Here is a 12,051-nt window from a genome sequence, read left to right as displayed (position 1 = left end):
TGTAGTAATAATTATTATCGATATCATATATTATTGCAGAAATCAGTGAAATGGACGGAAAACTTGAAATGCATGGTGGTTTGAATGAGAGCGAAGTCGAAAAGATTGCATCACATTTGCAAGATGGCAGATTAGTTGAACTTAGCAAATCTTTTCTCATGAGGATAAAAAATTGTTCCGACCTAACGAACAAGGGTGGTGGTTTCGGTAAAATATATATTTGTAAGCATATATATATGTACATATCTTTATATTATTATTATATATGTATTGAAAAAAACAATAACCACAATACTATAATAACTATTACAACTTCATCATGTGAAATATCTCGTTTAGTATTTGTTTACTGTTACCGTATAATCTAGTTTAATGTTCCATTCGTACATTTTGCAAGTCTTACTTTTTTGTTAAAGCTCGCGTTCCTATTCCTGGATTCAAACACAGACTTGTCCTTAAGGCAATTGGAGGTGATGATGAGAACTCAAAATCTCAAACGCAACTTTTTGGGTCCGTTAAAAATGTGAGTATGTGTATTATGAGTTATATGTGGTAATTTGCCTAATCAGAAACGTGAACACCATGCATGATATACGCATCTCTATAGCTACTTAGTACTCGTTCGTTCGATTTAAACAAAAAAAAGTACTTACATCAGCGCTGTTTTAGGAGAAGCTGGCATCACGCGTGAGACACTTTGCTATCGTTCCACTGTTGGCATACCACGATGATCTGTCGATAGGGTAAGATTATGCAAACGGAAACGAAAGAAACGGAATAGCTTTGTTGATAGATGAGAACGACACTCCATAGAACTTCTAACGAAACATTTACGATTTTTATAATGCCTTTCTTATTTATTAAATGATTTTGTTAAATTTAGAATCTTCAAGAATGTACATATTTGAATATTTTAATCTTTATGCGATTTCATCAACAATTCGAACGAGCATTACTACGCTAAAACAAAAAGTAACATAAATACACGACGTAAAAGTAATATTTTTTATATTCTTTAAGTAGTTTATTATTTGAACTTCAACTAAACAATTATCAACTCCTAGGTGCAAGGTATAATGTAGGTCAACTCGTTTCTTTGATGACAGTTTTATTCATTTATCTCGTCGAGAACCGTAATATCTGATGAATGTCATGGAGTGTTCTTCCATTTCCAAATACTCGTCCGTTCAGGTTCTCGTACAATATATTTCTTTACCGAAATGATGCAATTGCCATGAATATGTTTAAACAGTTTTAAGTCGGGTTATTTTGATTCAGAGTAAGCTCAGATAGATTGTGAGATGCAATACATGTGTAAATGCAGGCTTTTTCTCGTCTATGCGCAGACTCACTCTTTTGTGTAATGTATTCAAAACATTTTTTGTTTTTCTGGAAAGAGATTGATCTTATATAAAAAAAAAATTTACTAATGAACATAACAAATATGTAATTGTTTTCATTTACACTTAGAAATGACGCGCACACGTTCATAGGCGTTAAAGCATCACATATGAATGATTTCATTTCAATTTAGTAGAGGATTAAATAAAACAGCATCATATGAATTTTGTAGTCTTTATATTGAGCCATTTTATTTGCGTTACAGGTGAACATGAGTATACTACTTCTACTTATACTACTACAAATTCTACTTCTACTGCTATTTCTATTTCTACTACTACTACTACTACTACTACTACTACTACTACTATTACTACTTCTACTACTACTACTACTACTACTACTACTTCTACTACTACTACTACTACTATTACTACTACTACTACTACTACTACTACTACTTCTACTACTACTACTACACTACTACTACTACTACTACTGCTACTACTACTACCTACTACTACTACTACTACTACTACTACTATTACTACTACTACTACTACTACTACTACTACTACTACTACTACTACTACTACTACTACTACTACTACTACTATTACTACTACTACTACTATTACTACTACTACTACTACTACTACTACTTCGAGCACTTCTACCATTACAATTACTGTTACTACTACTAATAAAACAACACCTACTTGTGATATAAATAATGATGATGATGATGATAATAATGATGATGGTCTGGTATATGACATTTGCTATTGTATAGCGGTATAGCGGTCCTCTATCCAGTTTGTTACAATCTTGTGTGTGGGTAATACTGGCTCTGCTCTGATAGTTACATATTTCCCTTAATTGTATATAATGACAAAATTACACATGTTATCATATATAACCATCAAACCAAGCGGTTTCGAATACTGTATGTAAAAACATAGAGTGATCTTCGATTTAAATTATTAAAAAGTTGACTTTGTGTTCAAAATTTGACTCGCCTTGTTCGTAACTTGTTTTCGTTATTGTATTACATAAAATCGTCTCTTAGCCAAGATCATTCTTGTATCAGAATAAGAATTCGTGTAAGCGATTCTGGGCTATCTTGGTCCTCTTATTATAAAACTCATCTATACCATGCGTAATATTATATACAAAAATGTGCCAATATTTAATAGACTGTGTTTATGACCACACTTAATCGGTATAAATTCCCCCCATGTGTTGCAACATTTCTCTAGTTTAACCCTATATAAATTGTTATCAGTAATAATACATTGCATTAAAATACGTATGTTATAAAATAAACGATAGTATTGACACAACTTTGTAAACGAACATGCTGTTTGCCCTTCATTTAGGCGACCATGTCATTGATAAATTAAAATCATCGACACATTCGTGTGTCCAAAAATCGTTAAGAATGATGGCACACACAACGATTTCGTACGTACAACTGAGAACACAATTGACCTCTTACGCAACATATTTACAAATAAACATAGAGAAATTCAAAATATCTAATGTATAACAGACCGTTGATGACTTTTTAATATTGTTATGTACTTCAAATTTAATATTGACATAGATGTATTTAAACGTTTTTTTTTTATTAATATTACTTGAGCGAAACAAAATGATAAATATGTTGCTGAAATGTAGTTTAACATCGTTATCCGCATTAATACAAATCATATAACAAAATGCTTATTAAAAAGTATTTGTATTGTTTATGTGAAAAGTTGGAACAGTTTCAAAAGTTAAATGAGATGCAATGAACATACAAACTTACAGGTAATCTGTTTTTTATGGAACTTCACCTTTATCACATGTTTGACCGGGTTCCGGAAGAACACACATTTAAACTCGAATGCTATGATTGGTTATTCCGTTCTACGGATTACATTATTTTGAAATCTAATAATATGTCCATAGAAAACGAATGTCTCCGCAAAACATACTTCTCACAGAAATAATTGTTGAGTGACATATGTTAATGTAAACAATTAATATCAGTGATCACTTCGAAAGAAGGTTTATAAAAGGTAACTTACTGTTGTGAATATTTTGACTCATACCAAATTCTAACATTGACTTGTAGACGAACGCCATTATTGTTTTACACAGCGCTGCATCTTGATTTCATGATCAATTGTTTAATATATAACGTAATCTCTTCATTCTTGGTAAAGATAGACCTTGAACGAAATATCAATATATTATAACTATTATTTGTTTATCACACATAAGCTGCAATTCATAATTATCACCTTGACCTTTCAGCGAGCGCACTGATATTGCATTCGACATATTGACTCGATATTATTAGTGGTTGTATCAATATATTTTGAACTAAAGGTAAAGTCATTGTCCGTGAACGTTCATGCACTGTCACTATATCCATGTAGAAAAAAATCGTCAGTGTCAACTACTGTTAAAAGTTGTTCTCTCCCAAATTAGCTTTGTGTAATCCGATCAGTTTTGTCATTCGAAATTATATTAAGCACGCACATATAACAACCGATGGTGACAACTGTATATAGTGTTTATTTATTTAAAACATACCTAACATACATAACCCGGTCATATAAATAAAGGCGGACAAATAAATATGAGGTACAATATTTTTAAAAAGTAATTATTGATATAATGTTTCAATGTTACATTTAATTACTTCACCTCTTGTGCGGCCTTAATTGTGCATGACTGCAACAACACACACGCACGCACGAATGAATACGCACCAACGCATGCAGGTACGCATGCACACTCTGAAGTACATGCATACATCTATGTGTGTGTGCGCGCGCGCGCGTGTGTGTGTGTGCGGGTGTGGGTGTAATTGTGCGTGCTTGTGTGTGAGTGCGTTCAAGCGTGCGTGCTTGTGTGTGAGTGCGTTAATGTTAAATTTATATTAATTCACACCTCTCCTTTAGAACATCATAACATCCTCTTATTTTAACAGTGACGGTTGTTTTTTGTATTATTTTCTATAAATATATCATTAACATTACAGTGTATGTTACTTGATTTCACCGTATTTTGAAAATGGTGATCTGTTCGATGCACTTCGATCCGACAACGGAGACAACGTTCTTCTTGACTGGAAAACAAGGCTGAAAGTGAGCTACCAGATAGCATGTGGAATAGACTACATGCATACAAGTAATTCGTTTCGGTATGTCTTCCATTGTCATATTTATATTGACCTCAAATTAAGAACGTGAATTAAAAAAACATTTGAAACACACTAATCTCTGAACCAAATTCGATCTCTTAAGCCGACAGCGCCTCTTGTTCACACTTTTTTGTTTCCGATTACTGTTTTTGTCGGAATTGTATATAAACAGTGTTTGTTAAAGTCACTACAGTGTACCGATTCTTCCAAATGCATTCACAAAGTGTTCCGAAAGGATTAATTAAGTATACCGACTATTTCGATTTTGTAATAGTGTATGAATGTGTTGTATGCAAGCGGCTGGGATGCCTACTGGGAAAGAATATCCATAGAGACACGCACTAACATTGTTTTCCTTTATCCTGCTCACGAAGATGCTAGCTAGTTTTATCAGATGATATCATTGCCAGTAGAGGTCTCAGATATTACTGACCTTGCGTCCAAAGTTTAAGTATTTGTTTTCATATTCTTTATCTTTCAAACAGGGGAACCATTCTACATCTGGACATCAAGTCAAAGAACATCGTGCTTGATAACAAATTCAACGCTAGGTTGATAGATTTTGGCTTGTCAAGGGAGTCAATGACAGGAAGTAATATAACAACAGCGCCTTTAGCAGGAACCGAATTATACCGTCCACCAGGTGTTCACAAAACGAGCCCTTTACTGGATTATTATGCTTTCGGTGTTGGTAAGACTTCAGTAAATCGTGTTTGTTATAGTCCTAATGTATAAAGAAAAAGCACCACTTACATATAAAGGGGAAGAACTTTCCATCTGATCATGTGTAAGGTGTTTGATTGTTGATATCATTGAAATATACACCTTCTTTACGTCTTGTGTTATTGGCTCGTTGCTTTTTTGTCAAATGTGTTAATTTTGATAATTTTCTTTCGCATTTAATTATTTTGTTTCATGACGAGTTCACAGGCAATATAACACATATTAACGTTGACCAGTATGCTTTTTTATTTTGTTAGTTATATATGTGTTATTATTCCTTTTTCCAGTTATTCGGGAACTTTTAACCGGCCTAGGTCCTGAGGGAACATGTCGTTCTCAGACACCACTGGGACGGTTGGACATGGTGAATTTTGAAGATGTGATACAGGTGAATATGTATTTGTATTTTAACTCGTATGGTTTGAAAAAGCTTGTAGGTATGTTAACATGAACTCAATTTTCTTTTCGTAAAATATTTAAATTTCATTTGGTTGCGCACAATATGATAAATATATATAGAGAGAATACTAGGTTAGCGCTGAATAAAGAGAAGTTTATGTTGCGAGGCTTAGAACGCCGGGAGCGCGAGCCTTGGCGAGCGCTTTCGGTGTTCGAGCCGAGAAACATAAACTTTTCTGTATTCAACGCTAACCTAGTATTATATTTATCCCATTTTTTATACGCCCGTCTATGACGGGACGTATTATGGTATACCCCGCGTCCGTCTGTCCGTCCGTCCGTCCGTCCGTCCGTCTGTTAATGTCGTACGCTACGTCAAATATCCTTTGACAGATTTTCTTCAAATTTTAACACAATCTTAATATTGATAAACCCTGATCCCCTTTCGTTTTTGACGGAATTCTGAATTGTCGTTCCAGAGTTATGGGACTTTGTTCGTCAAAATTTCGTGATTTCATTGAATGTCCTACTGTAGCTCAAATATCCTTCGATGGATTTTTTTCAAATTTCAACACAATCTTAATATTGATAAACCCTGATCCCCTTTCGTTTTTGACGGAATTCTGAATTGTCGTTCCAGAGTTATGGGACTTTGTTCGTCAAAATTTCGTGATTTCATTGAATGTCCTACTGTAGCTCAAATATCCTTCGATGGATTTTTTTTCAAATTTCAACACAATCTTAATATTGATAAACCCTGATCCCCTTTCGTTTTTGACGGAATTCTGAATTGTCGTTCCAGAGTTATGGGACTTTGTTCGTCAAAATTTCGTGATTTCATTGAATGTCCTACTGTACCTCAAATATCCTTCAATGGATTTTTTTTTTTTTTTTTTTAGTATCCCTGAAAAATTGAACAAGGTGAGCTTTTTTCTATTCCGATTGTACACTACCACTTACCCATCTACATTTCTCTTTTATTATTGGTCAAAATATCTATAACAGGTTTACTTCAACTCCATATCCTCTAAAGAAATGCATACATATACTCAAAAAAAGATATGGTATGAATGTCAAGGAGACGGCGCTCCATGCTCATGTACTTATAAAATAAACCATGTATTCAAATACAAATAAACTGAAGTAAAAAAATGATTCAAAGGGTTATTTATTACCTTACTACTTCATTGGCGAACGACGGGCGTATCATGCGCTCATGGCGCAGCTGTTTATTTCAACGTGACATTTACCATAAATAGATCTAATAACCTTAACAATAATTTTAAATCATTCTTAAAAGTGTTTAAAATCTAACGAATGTAACCATGCGTTAGAGAATGTATTTGTTCTGGGGACCGTTTTACTAACAGAGTTACGCTAGCGTATGTCTACGATTTTCGTAATTCCTTGCGTACGTTTGAAATTTTTGCGCAAATGCGTTTTACTAAAAAATGCGTACGTAAGTTTTACGTAAGTTTTAACGCAACTTTACGAACAAAAAAAGCATGCGTAAGCATTCAGTAGTTTCGTAAATATGGCCGCGTTATTTCCGAGAGGGAACGCTCGAAGAAGAAATCCAAGGATTTTTAGAGACCGACCAAACTTTCTAGATGTTCTGACAGAGCAAGAAATACAGCGAAAGTATAGACTATCAAAAACACAAATCTGCACAGTGCATGAATTAATTAAGGACGACATCTCGCCGCATTGTAGCAGAAGTCACCCATTGTCGTCAATGACGAAGGTAATATAGATTAACATACTTTGATTTTGTTGTATCATTCGAAATGACAACTTGTTAGAGTGACAGTTTGCCTATGCATTCAGAAAAAGTACGTGTCAATAGCGCTTGCGGCGTCCTTGACATTGTCAACTTTTTATGAAAATTAAATGATGCGTTTGCTCTTCTTGGAACTGATAACGCTATTAAAATACACAAGTTTTCTTTTATTTTGTAAAACCTATGGTTATTTTTCGAGTGTTGCTGAGTTTGTAGAACACAATATTAACTGGATATAAGGAGCTATTACTGTGAAAAGGATTTTCATCCGAAATCTGTATCCGAATAGTGAATATCATCCGCATCTGTTTGGAAAACATTCTTTGACAAGTTACCTATGGAATATGCCAGTGTTTGGTATAACACCTTAATGAAAATAAATTGATCTCTTTGATCAATTTTACAAAATGCAGTAAGGTTATTTTATCAGATAATGGCATGTTAATAATGTAGCTTGTTGTGGCATCCAATGAAGACGATTTCACAATGCAATGGAATTAATGCAGTATGGTTTGATTCTGTGTACAGCAATTGAATTGGTATGGTTTAGATATGTTTTTAAATATATAAAGTATAAAATCCTACTCTATCCGTAATAATCATACATGTAATTGTATTGTCGAGCAATGTCATTTTGTCTTCGAGTTAATTTAATTTGTTCATTTGAATCATGTGATAAAAAGATCTGACACTTGTTGCCATTTCATACCATTGTTTGTTAAACTCATCGGGGAAATTCCTTAGTAAGCTCATGACAGGCTCGCTTACTAACAAAATTCCTGAACTCTTTTTTTTTGTCAAAGTATATTACTATATGTTACAATTTTGCAGTTGCTGATAACACTTCAATTTCTAGCCAAATCCGAGTTCTACAGTGAAGGTGGCATGACTCAAAGTGTCTCAAGAAGTTCAGTTTGTAAGATTATTTGGCAGGTACAATAGTTGAACATATTTAAAATCAAAATTGCTTTTTCGACATGGAAAATATGTATGTTTTGCAGTAATAATTAGTTTTAAAATATGTTCTGCGTATAATCACATACTAGTATATTAACGTGTTTTCTTCCAATTGATTTATAGTATGGTATATTTGTTGTAGGTGTCTTCACAAAACTGCAGGCTTTCTACAATTTTCGCCTCAGAAGACAGCTCTGGTGGTGACTGTATGTGCCAAACTGCACAATCTGTGTGTGAGTGATGGTTTCCTTGTCATTGATGACATTGGTAGGCAGGAGACAACGATGACAATGCACAACTGCCAATGAAAAACCCTGACCAGAATGCTTAGCGTGTGCGGGCCTTACTGATTGAGAGCTTTCACTGAAAAGCGATTCTATGTGTTTAATACAGAATACCTTTTTCAGCGAAATCACTCAATCAATAATGAATTAATTCTCAATAGCATACTAAACTGTTTAATGTATTGTTTTGTTCATTTCACTACTAGAGTATTCTTTTATTACTAGGTGATATTTAGTGTTAAAATATAAGAAGTAGTTCTAACAATATTTCTTGATAGTTGTTAAAAAGTGCAGAGAATTGTAATAACCGTATCAATTTCAAACCATATTTAGTGCATTTCATTGATAGCAATTTACTGCTAAAATTGTCATTTGATTTATAACATTTTCCATTTATTGTACGTCACAAAGTGATTTTTTCCAAACAAAACTTTGAATTGTATCAAAACAAACATCATGAATAAATGTTTAAAGCCACACACCTTGAAATGAAGTACATGTTAATAAATACATCAAGATGTAATTTCAAAATGTGCAAAATTGTCATAAAATCTCTAGCCTTGTTTGCAAGTTATTTATTTATTTTTTTAAATTTAAAAACCAAAAGTAGGATTTCTATACATATACATACGTTTCAACAAACGCAATTATTTTAAGTTTTAAAGCGCAAAAGAGACAGATGTCTACCTTGTAACCACCAGATATATTCTTATTGGCATAGATCAAATATGTTTCTCATATGTATCCTTAAACTTACTATGCCATGTATTTCATTTCAAGGGGTGTGGCTTTAAATAATGATTATTTATTGTTCATTCAGCCGAAATGAAAACAGTTTTGCAAGAAGTTCTCTGGTTCTTCGTTGCTCTAATAAAATTGCATCGAGTGATACATTTTGCTGTCTCAAAATTTGCAAGACTTCTTCATGGTCATCTGAAAAAAAGGTTTATTTTTAGTAATAGAAAGAAATTCAGGCAAAATGGACTTTAACAAAGGTAGGAATAGGTAACGACTCGCCCCATTAACGACTCGCCTCATAACGACTCGCCCGTTGTTAATTGGGCTAGTCGTTACAATACCAATAGAAAAACAACATGACTGCGAAATTTAAATAAATTTACATACTAGTAAGTCCATAGTTTATTTCTTGAAATATTACCATCTTCACTTGTCTTCTGCCTTTTGTTTTTCATGCCTGGACTCCTGTAATCATTTAAATTAACTTACATTGAATTAACTTGTAACACGATTGTTATAATAATTGGAATAAAACAAGGGCTGTTAGTAAGACACGCATGCCCCCCTAATTGGCTGTCAAGTGTAGTGGCTTCATGTCACTGTGACCTTGAACTTTGACCTAGAGTCCTGAAAATCAATAGGGGTCATCTGTCAGTCATGACCAATGTCTCTATGAACTTTCCTGATCCCAGGCTTAAGCGTTCTTCAGTTATCATTCGGAAACCCTTTACTGCTTTAAGTCACTGTGACCTTGAACTTTGACCTAGTGACCTGAAAATCGATAGTGGTCATCTGCCGGTCATCATCAATGTACCTATGAAGTTTCATGATCCTTGGCGTAAGCGTTCTTAAGTTATCATCCGGAAACCACTTGGTGGACGGACGGACCGACGGAACATGTGCAAAACAATATACCCCCTCTTCTTCGAAGGGGGGCATAAAACACACCTTATGTTGATTGGCAAAAATTACATTTTTATGTCCCCCACTATAGTAGTGGGGGACATATTGTTTTTGCCCTGTCTGTTGGTTGGTCTGTTGGTTGGTTGGTTGGTCTGTTTGCGCCAACTTTAACATTTTGCAATAACTTTTGCTATATTGAATATAGCAACTTGATATTTGGCATGCATGTGTATCTCATGGAGCTGCACATTTTGAGTGGTGAAGGGTCAAGGTCATCCTTCAAGGTCAAACGTCATATAGGGGGACATTGTGTTTCACAAACGCATCTTGTTAATACAGGAATTGTGTGGATATTAATAATATGTATTATACTGTTGAAATGTATTCCAAATTAACTGATTATCTTGTTTCAGTTTAACATTGCTGAATGTATCGTATTTATACTAATAGCCACATTATTTATATGTTTTAAGATGCTTTGCTGAATACACACTGTTGTTAACAAATAGATGAAATAAAAAGAATTTGTTATAACGCACTGCACATACATTTTTGTTTTTTGGTTTGGAGTTGCGACTCCTCCTACCACCTGGGGTTCTAAAGCTACAGTGGGCTCCACACACATCGTACTGCATGATTGACCATGGTGCTCTGCAATCATCGGCTGTTGTGTTCTGTCATTATTGAAAACAGACAACATGTTTCTTCAACTTAAGTGCCTTTCAAAACAATGAGAAATAGAAGCACATGTACATTTAGCGTTAGCAGCAGGGATAGCAGTAATTTTTACTGTTTTTGCGAAAACAGTACTGTTTTCGTTATCTAGTCATACCGGCAGCGGGGTGTCATTAACTGTCACAACGGCGACTGTTGTAGTGGAACGGTATGGTAAATAATATAGTTAATGACAGTAAGTGAAGATTACTGTTTTATTTGATCATTGCAATAAGGTATGTTACTCACGTTGCACAGCAAACGTGTCCACACCAACGAACCCCACAATCGACTCTTCGCCAATAACCTCTATCATCTATAAGAAATTAGATCTAACTGTACGGTAATCAACAATATAATTTGCATCAAACTTAGGCGTAAAGAAGTTGTATTATGAAATTGTTATTGATTTGACTTTAATGATGCACTGCATTACATAATTAATTTCATCACAGCTATCAGTCAGATACAGTAATTTACATATGATATCATTGGTTATGAATATAAAAAAACAATATTCTAAGGTCACTCATCAAATGGAGATATGCTTTGATATAGCTTTCTCTTTGTAAAGTCGTGAATACAAATGCATTTACTTTCTCCTCCCAATGCTCCAGTGTAATTGCTAGACCCCCTCCAGTTTGTTTCATTGATAAGCGTCGTTGTCTTTCTTTCTTTCTCAGTTTTGTTTCGTGTCGGAAATCTTTTTCCGGATCTCTTCCACTGTTCTTTCGTCTGCTCCCAGTGCGTGTATTCTGCATGAGATTATGTTTACATACGTTTAGCATGTTAAGTGACATTTTAATAAGCTATATCCTTATTTAATAAGTTATTATGGTGTTTTTGAGCGTTTTAACTACAGTAAGTACATGTCACGTTTTTTTTTCTAATCTAAAATTGCGTTCATTGTTAAGTTTCAAAGAAATTATAATGGTGCGCTAGATGATACTCACTGCTCTGCAATTTTTTCCACGCAAGATCTTTATCTTTTGCAGACAATACGAACGTTGACGAGT

General features: G+C 34.1%; 1 protein-coding gene across 1 annotated transcript in view; it reads left to right on the top strand.

The window, feature by feature from the left end:
* LOC127836681 (uncharacterized) overlaps positions 1–12,051 on the top strand; it is a 67,536-nt gene that overhangs the window by 24,428 nt on the left and 31,057 nt on the right. The window contains exons 3-8 of the mRNA XM_052363374.1: positions 40–222; positions 417–523; positions 670–743; positions 4,376–4,537; positions 5,023–5,228; positions 5,548–5,648. Of these exons, the coding sequence (XP_052219334.1) occupies positions 40–222; positions 417–523; positions 670–743; positions 4,376–4,537; positions 5,023–5,228; positions 5,548–5,648 (833 nt within the window). The remainder of the gene's footprint in view (positions 1–39; positions 223–416; positions 524–669; positions 744–4,375; positions 4,538–5,022; positions 5,229–5,547; positions 5,649–12,051) is intronic.

This window comes from Dreissena polymorpha, chromosome 6 (assembly GCF_020536995.1).
Source record: "Dreissena polymorpha isolate Duluth1 chromosome 6, UMN_Dpol_1.0, whole genome shotgun sequence".
Classification (NCBI taxonomy): domain Eukaryota; kingdom Metazoa; phylum Mollusca; class Bivalvia; order Myida; family Dreissenidae; genus Dreissena; species Dreissena polymorpha.
This window is presented reverse-complemented; position numbering and strand designations above follow the sequence as displayed.